This window comes from Oreochromis aureus, linkage group 5, assembly GCF_013358895.1.
Source record: "Oreochromis aureus strain Israel breed Guangdong linkage group 5, ZZ_aureus, whole genome shotgun sequence".
NCBI classification, from domain to species: domain Eukaryota; kingdom Metazoa; phylum Chordata; class Actinopteri; order Cichliformes; family Cichlidae; genus Oreochromis; species Oreochromis aureus.
This window is the reverse complement of record NC_052946.1, coordinates 1,791,636-1,807,453: the sequence shown is the minus strand read 5'-3', so window position 1 is coordinate 1,807,453 and position 15,818 is coordinate 1,791,636. Positions and strand designations below refer to the sequence as shown.

General features: G+C 41.0%; 1 protein-coding gene across 1 annotated transcript in view; it reads right to left on the bottom strand.

Moving 5' to 3' along the window:
• The window catches only part of cadpsa (Ca2+-dependent activator protein for secretion a), a 378,183-nt gene that overhangs the window by 144,164 nt on the left and 218,201 nt on the right, over nucleotides 1-15,818 (bottom strand). Inside the window, exons 18-19 of the mRNA XM_039611943.1 lie at nucleotides 12,523-12,629; nucleotides 7,699-7,855 (exon numbers count right to left, since the gene is read on the bottom strand). Of these exons, the coding sequence (XP_039467877.1) occupies nucleotides 7,699-7,855; nucleotides 12,523-12,629 (264 nt within the window). The remainder of the gene's footprint in view (nucleotides 1-7,698; nucleotides 7,856-12,522; nucleotides 12,630-15,818) is intronic.

Sequence of the window (15,818 nt, the reverse complement as noted above, 5' to 3'; positions counted from 1 at the left end):
CTGTTCCCAAAAATCAGTGGTCTCCTGTCTGAATGACTACCGTCCTGTTGCACTGACATCCGTCATCATGAAGTGCCTGGAGCGGCTGGTCAAAGGTCACATCTGCTCCTCCCTCCCTGACACACTGGACCCTCTTCAGTTTGCCTATCGGACAAACAGAGCCACAGAGGATGCCATCGCCCTGGCAACACACACCACCCTCACCCACCTGGAGAAAGGGAATACATATGCAAGAATGCTCTTCATCGACTACAGCTCGGCATTTAACACCATCATCCCCTCAAAACTTGCCACGAAGCTCGTCGACCTTGGGCTGGGAACACCGATCTGCAGATGGATTCTAAACTTCCTCACAAACAGGCCCCAGGTGGTGAGAGTTGGTAAGCACACTTCCTCATCACTCATCCTTAACACAGGTACGCCCCAGGGTTGTGTGCTTAGCCCCTCCTATATTCCCTGTTCACACACGACTGTGTTGCTAAACATGAGTCCAACATCATCATCAAGTTTGCTGATGACACAACCATCATAGGCCTCATCACAGGCAACGATGAGACGGCCTATAGAGAGGAGGTGATGGCACTGTATGAGTGGTGCCTGGAAAATAACCTGACTCTCAACATCAGCAAAACTAGAGAAATGATAGTGGACTACCGAAAACGACCAGTCAGGGAACACCAGCCCATCCACATCAACGGTGTCAAGGTCGAAAAAGGGTCAGCAGCTTCAAGTTCCTTGGAGTCAACATCACTGAGGACTTCTCCTGGACCCTTCACACAGACACTGCTATCAGGAAAGCTCGCCAGCGGCTTTACTTCCTGAGGAGGCTGAGGAGGTTTGGCATGAACGCCAGCATCATCTCAAATTTCTACAGGTGTGCAATTGAGAGCTTGCTGACGAGCTGCATCACAGTTTGGTACGGAAGCTGCTCTGCCAGCAGCCGTGATCACTACAGAGGGTGGTGAAGGCAGCAGAGCACATCACTGGCACGAGGCTTCCTGCCATTCAGGACATTTATCACCAGCGATGCCTCCGTAAAGCACACAGCATCATCAAGGACCACAGCCACCCGGCACATCAGCTGTTCTCCTTGTTACCATCTGGCAGACGTTACAGGAGTCTGTCTGCTCGGACTACAAGACTTAAAAACAGTTTCTACCATCAAGCCATACGACACCTCAACCACAACACTTAAACACACACAACACAGCACTCAGAAGCTACCCTGCAGCTTCACAAGTACTCTGATTAATCTGCACTGGTCACTTCACTTTATTGTTATTGTAATTTATATTTAAAAAGTGCAATACTGTAAATTTCTGCTGCTCATTCCTGTGCAATATCCCATCTGCCCTCCCGTCATATTTCTTTTCAAGATTTTCTTATTTAATCACTAGTGTACATATATTTATATTTATAGATACATATATATTTAGTCATCTTTTCTCTTTTACCATGTCTCTCTAATATTTTGTTCTTTACTATTTTTCTATCTGTTATTTTATTTTATTTTTTCCTACTGTATCATGCTGCTGAGAGACCGCTGCTCGTCAAACACATTTCATTGCGATGTTGACCCTGTGCTAACTTGCATATGACAAATAAAACTGAAAACTGAAACTGATTACATTTTGTATGATGGATTATGCAGAAAAAGTAGAATTGGGCTGAAACATCTATTGCTTTATCACCTATTCAGGTTGTAAATCGTGTTTTTAAAAAGTAACTAAGTGACTAAGTAACTAATTAATTAATTACTTTTGAAAATAAGTAATCAGTAAAGTAATGGGATTACTTTTGGGGGGAAGTAATCAGTAATTAGTAACTGATTACTTTTTTCAAGTAACTGGACCAACACTGCTGGGGACAAACTGAGCCAATTCCGATATGCCTGGTGTGCGGGCAAAAATGATCAATATGTGACATTTTTGTTTGGTGGTGTGCCATGTGATTTTTCTAATGTGAAATATGGCTCCAAAAGGTTCCAAAAGGTTGGGAAACACTGGCCTAGACAAAAGAGCCAAATCTTTTAAAAGAACCCGATCAACTATAGAGTAGTGATCCATGGTGCTAATTAGGCTTGTACTGTTTTAATAAATTTTAATACAGCCAACATTTCATCTGTTTAAAAAATCCCCACTGTTTTGTACAATTAAAGACCCATTTCTAAAATTCCATCTATTTCTACAATCCTCAACAAAGTTGCTCCTTATCAGCTACTTGGACTGGTTGAGGGTAACAGCATATTTGTTCCAATCCAGTCTGCAAAAATTATATTTTTATCATATTCATATATTAATATTTTAATATTATATTTATTTATATAATATTTGTCCCCCCTGCTGCAATCTCCCTCACCTTCAGGGACTGCCTGTCTTTCATCTCAGGACTTCACACCTCTCAGCTCCCAGCCATTAACCCACCCCCAGCTTCTGTGGACTCCAACATACATCCCCTCCACCAAAATCCCCTCCCTCCATCTCAGCACTTCAAGTGAGGAACGAGCTTGGCAAGATCAAGGTGCGGAAGGCTGCAGGTTCAGATGGCATCAGCTCCAGACCTCCTGAGGTGCTGCGTAGATGAACTGTGTGGCATCCTAGGATATATGTTCAACCTGAGTCTGTCACTGGGGAAAGTACCACAGCTGTGGAAGACATCCTGTGTGGTACCGGTACCAAAGACCTCCCATCCCAAGGACCTGACATCACATCTGACGAAGACCCTCGAGATGTTGGTTCTACACCATCTGCGCCCCCTGGTGAGGTCTTCATTGGATCCACTGCAGTTTGCTTACGAGCCTGGCATCGGGGTGGAGGACGCCATCATCTACCTCCTGCACCGAGCTCTGACTCACCTGGAGAAGCCTGGAAGCACCGTGAGGATCATGTTCTTTGGTTTCTCCAGTGCTTTCAACACCATCCAGCCACGACTTCTGAGGGACAAGCTGGAGCTATCGGGAGTGGACCTCCACATGTCCCAGTGTATACTGGATGACCTTACAAGATGCCCACAGTATGTGAGAACGTATGGCTGGGTCTCTGATACACTGGTCTGCAGTACGGGGCCCCACAGGGAACTGTGCTGGAACCGTTCCTCTTCACCCTCTACACTGCAGACTTCTCCATCAACTCCCCACGCTGCCACCTACAGAAGTTCTCTGATGACTCTGCCATAGTCGGCCTCATCACAGGTGAGGACGACTCAGAGTACAGACAGTGGACTCTGGACTTTGTAGACTGGTGTCAGCAGAACCACCTGCTGATCAATGCCGGGAAAACCAAGGAATTGGTGGTGGATGCAGACCCACCACACTGACACCGGTGAACATCCAGGGAGTGGACATTGAGATAGTGGACTCTTATAGGTACCTGGGAGTTCACCTGAATAATGAACTGGACTGGAGCCACAACACTGATGCTCTTTACAGGAAGGGTCAGAGCAGACTCTACCTGCTGAGGCGGCTGAGGTAATTTGGAGTACAGGGAGCGCTTTTAAAGACCTTCTATGACTCTGTGGTGGCATCTGTCATTTTTTACAGTGTGGTATGTTGGAGCAGCAGTTTATCGGCAGCTGAGAGGAAGAGGTTGGATAAACTCATCAGGAAGGCCAGCTCTGTTCTGGGATGCACCCTGGACCCAGTGCAGGTGGTGGGAGACAGAAGGACTCTGGCCAAAATAACATCTCTGATGGACAGAGTCTCCCACCCCATGCATGGAAATGTTGCTGCAGAGCTCCTTCAGTGACAGACTGCTGCATCCTTCCTCCCTGCAGCTGTCAGACTGTACAATCAAAACTGCTCCCAGCAAACATAGAGGTTTACATCAGCGCTGTAATTTGCACTGATCAACCGAACAACTACTACTGTTATAACTTGCACATTACTTTTCTGAGTTTATATATACCAACTTATTGGAAGTTACATGTCTACTTTTTAATGCACAGGTACGATACATAATCTGCACTTTTCTAATTATTCTAAATATTCTTAACTATTTAAACATCTTTCAGTATCCTGCTCTCTTTGCACACTACAACCTGGGTTTGCCACTTATCTGTACTTTAATTTTAATAACTGTACAGTACTGTTTTGTCCATGATGTAAATATGTAAAAATGTTGTGTCCTTCTGTTTTATGTCCCGTGTCCTGTTCTGTTTGTATATGTGGGTTTTTTTGCTGCTGTTATAACCAAATTTCCTCTTGTGGGACAAATAAAGGATTATTCTATTCTATTCTGTCAGCTACCAACTCCAGACTCATCCTTCGAGTTGCTAGATGGTGAAGCATGATTCGTGACTTCAGAGAACACATCTCCACTGCTTTAGAATCCAGTGGTGATGTGCTTTACACTGCTGTGACCCTACATTTGTATTACATTTTAGATTGTAGCTCCTAAACTTTGGAACAACCTTCCTCGTCGAATCAGATCACCTGACTCTGAACTTTTAGCAGTTCTTTGAAATAAACCATAAGGTGGTTTAAAGCTCCTTTCTTCTCCATTCTGATAGTCAGCAGGTGATTTCAACAGTTCTCTCGAGCAGGTCTGCATGCCTAAATGCAATGAGTTGCTTTCATGTGATTAGCTGATTGGATAGTTGTGTTACTGAGCACTTGAACTGATGTAACTACAAAGTGACTGATGAGCATGTACCTGTGGCTTAATCACTGCGGACTTCCACAAAGGTAATGTAAAAGCTCGCATTCTGACTATTGCATTACTGTTTTTCTTTGTTCGCAAGATAGATGCAAAAGGCACAGAGAGCAATCATGAGTCCTGATAATGAATAGTGACAAAGAGATAACAAGAATGACACAGCATTTTCAATCTTTCTAAACAAGACATTGGAATCCAAGCCACATTTCCCCCACTCTGCTGGCTCCCAACTGGTAAAAAGGCAACACTGACAAAGACCACAGGAGATAAAATGGAGGCCAGTGTGTGCTAATGTGATGCCTCACGGCTCCATGCAGTGTGCCTGCTTTTTCTCTCCCTCTCTCTCTTTGTTTTTCTCTCCCCCTCTGAGAATGTGTGTTTGTGTTTGTGTGCATTGGCATTGGAGTCAAGGTCGATGATACACAGTAGGTGCAATGTTTGTTGTGTTCCCTGATTGCCCCTCTCCCAATTAGCCACTTGAGCGGCTGCTGTCCATTTGGATGTGTTGTGTCCAGGAGTGTGTTCGCGGGGCTTGCCATGGTCTAGCTACGACTACTTTAGACCTCATTAACTTCTTGAATGGCAGCCAAACTTTGGCACCTGACTAATGTGGTTTTTTACTGCTCCATAAGTGCACCACTGTGGGGCAATAGAACATGTGACCTTCTGCAAAAACATGTCACTATAATGATATTACTTTTCTAAAATGTGTTTGTCATTTACCATGCCAGACTGCCTGCTTTGAACACAACATAACAAAGCATCAGACCACATTCTCTTAACAGTATTTTGCCCTTGACACCCACAACATCATCTTCTGTACCCAACAGTGAACCAGCCTTTCTTTTTAGACCATCATCAAACCATGTTCCTTCTACGAAACTCATAAGGATCTCCCTCATCCTAGCCACCTCCCTCAGCTAACCTGGGAACACCTCAGTGTTCCCAGGTTAGCTAAGAGATATAATCTCTAGAGCGTGTCCTAGGTCTGCCGTCGGGACTCCTTGCTTCAAATTTTCCAAAACAAAAAACAAACCCCGTTGGATGGACTGTGACCTTTTGCGTTACAAAAGGGTTCAAAATTATAATGATTTTTAAATAATCATAATTTAGTTCCTAATTTATATAACCAGCTATGAGTACACATAGAGAATGCATAACTTTTTTGAAGTCAGTGCATTATTGCAAGCAAGCTGCCTTTTAGTGTTTCCCAGTGTAGCTATGTTCATTGCTATGCACTATAATTGGAATTCGTACACAATGACACGATGTAGCAAATGAGAAGGAGGCCAATTTCATGACACTAACAAAAGAGCATGATAATTTATTTGCGCTCAGGTCAGTTAAGCTGAATACGTGGACGAGGTTCTAGCTTCTCCTTGACTCCCAAATGACACAATGAAAGGGGAATCATTCCCAAGGGACAATTAGCAGATTGAGTCTGCATCATGAACAGTGATGTGTATCCTTTGCATGGACAGTGTTCCTGCAGGCAAGTGTATGCAGTTCATTAGAGATGACTGGCCTGCAACAACCATCAGCAACACCACACACACCCACACCAACACACCCACACCAACACACACACACAGACACACACACACACACACACACACACACACACACAAAACTGCTGTAAACATATGTACACATTAAAAAACGTTTGGGCTCAGTAGTGTGGAGATATTTTTTTTTTTTGCTGTTTGTCATTGATTTGTCAGTGATGTTAGTGCCAAACGAGGTTTAACTACAAAGATGCAGTGGTGGCATGTAAGAGCATTTACTCATGTAATGCACATGAGTACAATGACACAATGATATTGGCATTGTACTTTAACTGATTATTAAGTAGATTTCAAATATGCAGTTTAATAGCTATTGAAAAATGCCCCCATCTTTACCTATAACCAGGTACAAACAAATCTGAGGAGCTTGTACTCATGTTATCAACATATGATGATTTTATTCAACGTGATGCACTGCTGTTATTTAAACACGGCAAAAATATAAAGTCATTTAAGTTGGTCAACTTTAAAAATAAGTAAAATGTACAGTAATGTAGTAGTGGTAGTAATATGAATGAAATTGTCACAGGAGGGAGGGAGCATGGTTCTGCACAATAGTCATCAGTTTGATTGTGGTGGATTTTTAGTCTGGACTATATTGTTTTTAATTCTTAAATGTAGTTTATTTCTGAACAAGAATAAATTAAGTACAGAATTTGTACTATCACACAGGAAATAAAATCAGGAATGGTTTTAAAGTTTCAGGTTGAATTTTTTCCATCCATCCATTCGCTTTTGCTTATCCTTTTCAGGGTCGTGGGGGGCGCTGGAGCCCATCCCAGCTGTCATGGGGGGGAGGCGGAGTACACCCTGGACAGGTCGCCAGTCTGTCGCAGGGCTAACACACAGAGACAGACAACCATTTGCACTTACATCCAATCCCGCATTCACACCTATGGGCAATTTAGACTAATCAATTAACCTATTCCCACAAACTGCATGTCTTTGGACGGTGGGAGGAAGCCGGGAACCCACGCAAACACAGGGAGAACATGCAAACTCCACACAGAAAGACCCCGGCCTGATGGTAGAACTGAACTCAGGACCTTCTTTCTGAGGGGCAACAGTGCTAACCACCGTGCCACCGTGCTGCCCTGAGGCAGTAAAAAACTCACATTAAATACTGCCCAACCACAATCTACATTCAGCTTTTTCCTAGATAAATACAGAAAATATTTTAAAAACTATTAAATACGTTGCCATAAATAAGGTATGTAAGGTCTACTAAATAGAATATTTGTACTAGAAATTGAAAAAATCTTCAGCAATTAAAAATGCATGTTCATCATTGCTTAAACAGAGCATAATGCTCAGAAGGTCTAATCCATGTGTGTATTTACTCTGTGTGTACTGTGATTAAGGACGTTCCTTTATATTACACCCTTCAGACCTCCAGCAAAATCACTTCATCAGGCAAAGACCACTACTCCAGGCTCCATGCTGACATCTGAATAAACTTTTCTGAATAGCCATACACTCACGGTCCATCCTCAGAAAGTCATTGAGCAGCTGGAAGAGAGGGAAACTGTCCCAGCTGTCAGGTGGCTGAACTTCAAGAGCTGCATCCATCTCGGTTGAATAGAGACACATGAAGGTCTCAGCGTGCTCCACCATCAGATCTGACCACCATGCAAAGGCCTTTAGATGGAAAGAGGGGAAGAGAGAGGGGAAAAAAGTAAGAGCTGAGAGTGTAAGAAGACAGTTAATGCAGTATGAGCGTCCCCACTGGACACATCTTTGAGAATCCTAACAGTTTGAGATAGACCACTGGAGTTGTATTTCATCTTTAGCCTCTACAGGAAATGAGATTCAAAGGCTCTCACTCACTTTTCATCATATGAAATCAAGTTGTCGCCTCAACGACTTTACTGCACAATCTCCGGGGAGGGATCCTTCACCACTCGGAACAGAAACACCAAGAGTTGGGTATGGAAAAAAATCTCATGCTTTTCTGTTGTCCCACAGAGGAAACAGCAGCAGCTCCTTGACAGACTTGGCAGGGACCTACTTAAACACTCTCCCGCAGCTTCTTCAGCAAGTCAATCAGAAGAAAGGAGCTATTGAACTGTGCCACACTTGTATCTCCCCATCAAATATGTGCAGTGCACTGACTGTGACGACCTGGCTACTCTCATCAAACACACTGAGTTTTCTCCAAGCAACCTTACTCTTGCCAGGCCTTTTAAAGCGGGACCCTGAGGATCCAAAGTGTTTGACTATACATATCCAGCTTTTAACACTGTAATTTGAATGTACCCTCGGGTACTGGAAGTGGTGTGGTATACTGGGAGCAGTTAGCAGCGGATAAATCACATTCAGTTAGTGCCAGTCATTGTTTTTGTAATCATCAGGCTTTTTATTACAATAAAAAGATTCCCCTGCAAATTTTGCAAACTTAATCACTTATAAAAAAATGAACAGTCTCTAATTTTGTTTGTTTCATTTTAAAGGGGAGAGACGGATTATCAACCAAAAATACTACAAAATAAACACATAAGATGATCATTTGCATCTCACTGAGCCAAGTACGTGTTTGATTCCCAACAAAACATAACTTACTACTTGGTGGAGAGACTCCGGTTGGCAAACACAGTGTTAGGACATTTACTGTAGTTGGTCACCAAGTTTCTCCTCTTTAAAAAAACTCTCTAAATCCTTTAGGTTTCTGGGCTGCTGCATGGGAACTCAAAGCTTAAGATCCCTCCACAAATGTCCTACAGGTCTTAGATCCTCCAAGATTTTCATGCCCCCATCCATTGGCCCCTCAAAGTTAAAAACAAACCTGGTGGGTCACCACCTTTCTCATGATCATCCTCTACTAATGAGGCAAGATCTTGTATGAAACTCAAGTCAAAGGGCAACTGATGATCATTTTATATTTTTGTCATTCCCAGATAATCGTACCAAAAGTTGTCACTTTCTCACCAAGCTTCTGCTGATGCCGCGTGCAGGTCTACAGTCTTCACGTCCTTTGACAGCTCTTTGATCTTGCCCATCATGGAGGAGAGGTGCTTCAAACATATAAGGTGTAATCTATGTGCCACATGGCCACCAGGAATAATGCTAGCCAGAATTCTGACTGTGTCAATGTCATTCTCTCTACTACCATGAAACTACAGTAAAACTAAAGACTGTTCATTTGGGGTGCACGGACTTTTTAGGAAGTAGTATTAGGGCCACATTAAGAAAAAAAAGAAGATCATTTTGAGAATAAAGTGGAAATTTCAAGATTAAAGTTGTAATTCTATTGTGAGAAAAAAGTTGAAATCCGGACATTAAAGTTGTTTCAAACAAACTGCCTTGGCTGCTACAAAATGCTTTGTGTAGATGAGTTAGTGAAACAAATTGATCAGCCTTTGTGCCTTGTGATACAACATAGATACTCTTCACTGCACAAGGTTGTAATCATTGACATCCCTCCAGCCAGAAATTTCTTTTTGAATAAATCCACTCTTTCACATTTGCGTGTTTTTTTTTCCTTCTGCCCAGATGCAGCATTGTGCACCATCCTTTCAGCGTCCTTTTACTTATAACCACATTGTGTTTATGTGCTAATAGAGAAATCATTTCCTTGTAACTAAAACAGATTCTGAAGAAGAATGTAAGCATCTACCCAAGTTTGTTTGAAACAACTGCAATCTCCACATTTCAACTCTTTTCCTAACGTATTATTTTGACTTTTTTCACAGAATAGTTTTTAAAAAACTGCTGCAGTTTCACAATGATTTTTATAACTTAATTCTAGTTATTAGGATTAGAGTGTAAAGTCAAGTTAAAGCTGGTGATTAGTTGAGAGGAAAACCAACCTTAATTCCAAAGCAAGGGTGCTGTGTAACATATATTAGTAAAACAACGATTTCCAATCTCATAAACTTATATTTTATCTACAAAATAACATGGAAAACATACCAAATGAAAATGTATCACTATAAGAAAAATATATGCTTGTTAAGAATTTGGTCACAACAACATGTCTCAGAAAAGATCACTTTAGCGTCCCATCTCCTTTTAACAACAGTCAGTAAACACCTGGGACCTCAAGAGACAGATTTCCGGACTTTTGGGAGGGGAATGTTATGCCATTCTTGTCTGATAAGATGCTAGGTGTTTGACACTCCTGAGTCTCTCAGGACTTCAGATATGTTATTGGAATAGATGCATGCAGTTTAACATTGTCTTGCTGAAATGCCTGAAGGCTTTCCCTGAAGGAGATGCTTCCAGGATGGGAGCATATGGCAGCGAAAACAAACATATAAACTAACAAACAAACAAACAAAAAGTCTGCCCAAATTCCTGGCTTCAACTAATTGAATTATACGTACATTTTTCATATAATAGCACAAAGTACAATGTGAAATGTTACATTTATCATAATGTGGTCAAATTAAATGTACTTGATTGATATACATTCAGTTCATACCAAGTATAATTTTCTTAATGATTCATTATTTAAATAAATTCACTTCGCTTGGTGTTTATTGAGGGTAAAGAATCAGTTTTGGAGTGACTGCTCTAAACCTTGGATATACCTTCAGCATTGATGTCCAAGCGGCTGTTACCATGGGCAATAATCTACTCCCATACCATCAGAGATGCAGACTTTTGAACTGCTCACCTATAATAAGCCATATGGTCCCTGTGCTATTTTTTTCCAAGAGGTTGAGGTGCCCTCCTTTGATGCGTCTGACCACAGAATAGTTTTCCCAGTTTGCTTTAGTCCACTTTAAATGAGCTTAGGCCCAGAGCCTTCCTGAATCATGTTCATCATGTGGCTTCTTGTTTTTATGATAAAGCTTTAAATGCCATTTGTGTTTGACACTGTGAACTGTGCTCGCAGACAGTTATTTCTGAAAGCGTTGCAGAGTCCACTCAGTGATTTCCATGACAGAACCTCCTTGTTTTTTATGCCTGAGACCTGAAGGTCATAGTTAGCCAATACTGATTTTTGGCCTGGGGCCTCTAAATGTTTTAATGTTACTGTATATTCAACATTCTCACAATTTAGACTATTATATTTTAAATTTTACATAGCATCCTAAATTTTGGAGAATTAGGGTTGTACATGGATAAACCAGGATCAAAAACTCAAGAGAAAAAAAACTGTAACAAAATATTTCGACATGTGTGGGCTAGAGTCAGGTACACTGGTTTAAAGTTTCATTGGAGCAGCAGGGAAAGGAATTTTGCTGAAATGCAAGGGGCATAATCATGGTGTGAAGGACGGCTCATATCTTCCATTATGTGTGCTGAAAGGTCCAAAGCAAATTTGTTTAAAAAAAAAGAAGGATGACAAACACCCTCACAAAACTTGGTGGATTTACTGAAAAGAACATGTAAATCTCCATGACAGATGAATTACCGAGTAGGATAAGTAAATGATAAATGACTAAACACAATAAACATGCTGTTATATTCAGGGATGATTTGTGGTAGGCTCTTAGAAAGCAAAGTACATCGTTGGAATATAGGAAAATCTGTTTTTTCACCTTGCTTTCTCCAAACATACTAGCTTAATGCTTTGGACAAATAAATACACTGCCTAAGTACTTGTGTCTGCTCTTCAATAATGAAGCCAAAACTGTTGCAAGCTTTGAATCTAGCAAGCACCTCTACAAGTACTTGACTGGCAGTGACAACAAGCTGAAATGGGTTTTGTGTCATTGTTGAAAAAGGAAATATTAATATTCCTCAACAACAATAGCTGTGTCAATAAGTGCATGCACAGGTTCTACAGGTATATTGAGGGTAGGGTAGGGAATGGGTTATATGGCACCAAGACAATCACATACCTCTTTTCCCTGTTCAAACAATTCCCCGCAAAACAAATAATTGATTGGAATAAAAAGTAGAGAAGCAGTAAGTCAGCTTTGTTTTAGTTACAAAAAAGTGACAAAAATGTAGCTAAACAGCACAGCATACACAGCAGAGTGAAGAGGATTCTCTCAATCCATGTAGTTTAAGGAAAAAGTGAAGATTTTTTTTAGTTCTCCCCTGCTTTTATAAACCTACCTGCACTTTAGAATATGTACTTTGTGGGTTATTGTGCAGATAACATGGAGTATGATGGTTCAAAGCAGGTAGGTAGCAGTGAGAAATTCTGTATTTACATTTAAGTAAAGTTATACAACTACTGACCTTCAGTCAGCAACAAGACAAAAAACATGTTCAGTTTATCTTTGGAAACAAATGTTGAGGAGCTCTGTAGACCTTATTATTTTAACATTGCATTGGAGACAAATGTGTAAAACGTCTACAATGGTGTATGAAAATGGTGTGGCTATATGCATATGTACCAGCACACTGACCTCAGCATGATGTTCCTCATTCTGCTGAAGCACCTCAATCACCAGCTCAGCCAAACGGATCGTGTCCTCCAGTTTCTTGGCAGGGGTCGCAAGCCTCCCCACATTTTCTGAAGCACAAAAGTCAAAGATCAGTGTGGATACCCTCTAGATGTGATCACAATCTGTTCTTTATTTCAAGAACCTCTATCCATGAAACCCAAAGTGTATCAAACTATGCAGTGCTATAACAGAGCTTTTCCATATTTGCTAATAGTAAATCACCTTTATTCTTAATCAAAGCTATAAATGAAAGTAAAAGTTTGATTAATAATTTATATGAGAAATGAGTCCCCGATAGGAAGGGGACTTGGGTCCTTTTTGTCCAATTGATCTTTCTGACTTCACTTCAGTAATTACCAAATGTCATCTATCCCATTCCTATAAGACTGCTCAAAGACGTCCTACTCTTAATTAATGCTTCAATCTTAAATATAATCAGCCTATAATACAAAGAGTCTTGAGGGAACTGTTGTTATGATTTGGTGCTATAACAATAAAAATGAAGTTCAATAATAGCTTTGTAGGAATTTATTTTAGAAAGCTGCAGGCATTGGCACTATGGCTTAGCACTGAAGAATATAACAGTAAATAAATGATTCAATTTAATTACAGCACATCAATTATGTTGTTTTTTTCCTCAGTGTTGTTTCGAAATCTTTGCATTTTAGCATTTCATTATTTTTGCAATGCAAGTTATTCAATTTATTTATTCATTAATTTTAAAGACTTGTGTAGACTTCCATAGACAGCCATTTGTACACACACATAGCCAAAGTTTCATAGTTTCAAAGTTTCATTTGTTCAAGTATGAAAAGATTCAAGTACGAAGACTGACTTTTGAGTGTAATTTGTGTATGTATGTTTATGCACAGATTTGTGCATAAATTGGACAAACACTCTATTAGTACAGGACAGGTCAGCCAAGCCTTAGCTCTTATGTCGTCAGTCCTATATAAATACTTTGGAAACCTGCTACTTTCTGACTTTGTCTTTCTACAAAATTGTTTAGGTTTCTTAAGTCAGACTTTCTCGCAGATTGCATGCAGATTGCGGACACCTACTGGTTCAGAATAATTATGATTTAAAAACATATGCAAAAGAGAAATAGGCACATGCTTAATAAATCAAATAATTTTGCATACACAATTGTTTTTTGCACAGGGTAAGAACAGTTCCACAGACATATTGGTAAATGAAGTCCAATGATCCCAAACACACTAACAGAATGGCTGAAAAAGAAAAGAACAAATATAATGGGATGGCCCAGTCAAAAGTCTGCAGACCTCATTGTTTCCAACCAGCTGAGATTATTCATCCTAAGCCATTAACCAGTCTTTGATCGTCAGTGGTTTTAGTCCTCTCAGTTCACTGCTGTTGTAGATCCTCAGTAACATCTCTTAATCAAATCAAAGCTCACACCAGAAATCTACAACAGCTTGGCCAGTGTTAACTTCCAGTCTTTTCTTCTGCAGACCTCCCTCCTCTGCACTGGTTGGCCATCTAAAGTTGGTTAATAACATGATTATAATTAACCGTCATGATTTTTCCCTCAACTTTCTTTATTAATCTTTTTAAAACAGCCATCAGGTTGTTTGAGTGCTTTTCATTTTAAAACAATTTGTCAAAGGCATCTTTGTGTCATCTTTGTAAACAATGTCATTTAGTTTAACTAATTAAGATGTTTTCATGGAAATCTTAAATGTTTAGCATATAGAAAAAGATGATATGTTACTCAGCACTGTAATTCTGCCCAGAACGAACACATGTCACAGAAACTGCTTTAACTTGAGAATGTCACCGACTCCGCTCAGACCATGTGCTGGTAGAGTCGTGGCTCAGCTATGAACAACACAGCAAGCTGAGATAACATGACCTGCATAAGTTCCAGCAGACTAATATGGCTGAAACCTTCTGCAAAGTGGACCTTCTGTTCTGCCTCAGAGGAAAGGTTTAGGATGTAGTAAGGCCTATCAAAGGAACAATTGCTTACTTTTGTTATATATTTTATAATAAGGCCAGTAAGTTAAGAGGTTTGTAGTTTTCCAAGCATGTTTTTAAACATGAATTATGTGCCCCTGTACAGACACAGCCTCTTAGCCGCTGAATGGTGCTGGTTAATAGGGACATTTAGCAGCAAAGGGCCTCCCCTCCTGTAGAATCCTCTCTGCCTCCTGAATTTGGGGTGATACTACACATCCTTTGTTCTCGGTGTATCAGCTGTTACCATCAGAGAGGAGGCATTCTTTGTTTTGCTTCAGAAAAAATAGACTTAAGTTCTCATTTGTTCCTGTGACTGTTAATTTTTAAAATTCTGTTTTGTGACTTTGTGGTTTTTGGGTGTATGTGTTATGTGTGTCATTTATGCTGCTGGCCTCAAAGCAAATTCCCCCTTGGGGATAATATAGTCGATCTTGATCTCTTAGAACTGCTGTTCCGAGCCACTGGAGTCCCCCCCTTCATCTCCTGGGGCCTATCTACTTTCCACTATGAACATGCCTTTTTCACTCAATTGCAGAATGTCACTAATGCTGGGCATACACTGTTCGTTTTTGGCCCATTTTGAGCCAATTTTTCAGTCGTAGGACCGTTTTGGGGAACGGCCCGAGTTTCACCTTAATCGTGTGTCGTGCATCGTGCAGTATACATGGGGTAACGAGAAGCGATTAACACCTCACGACCAGCTCCCGATCATCAATCGTTTGGTCGTAAGAAAATCAAACCTCTCCGAAATCCTGTCGGCCGCAGCCTCTCACACTGCGCAGTCGCAAAGACAGAAATGAAAGTGAAAAGACGGAGCAGCACGGCAGTGCAGCGTGTGAGCTGAACACAAGCGATGGAGGGACAACTTGTAGAACTTTGGCAAGCTCATCTGAGCCTTTTCGATGTGGCCTCACAACATTATCATTAACACAACAACCGTGAAAAGAGTTGGATTTACATTGCTGCTCAATCACAGCTGCCTGATTAATGTTTTTCATTAGCAATTTAGCAAAGTTGATGGTGGTGGTGTGCGTGTGTGTGTGAGTGAAAGACAGAGAGAGGGAGAGCGAGCGACAGATTTTGTGTTATAACCTTCATGTTAGGGACGCACAGTGTGAGCGCTCAGGTCGCATCAGAGCATCGGGCCGTATAGTGTGAGACCTGCATCGTGACCTGTGAACTTATAACCCCTGCGATTCAATCGTACAGTTTGAGCAGGAGCGGAATAACGTGACTGAAAAAAATCGCACAGTGTATGCCCAGCTAAAGACACTCTT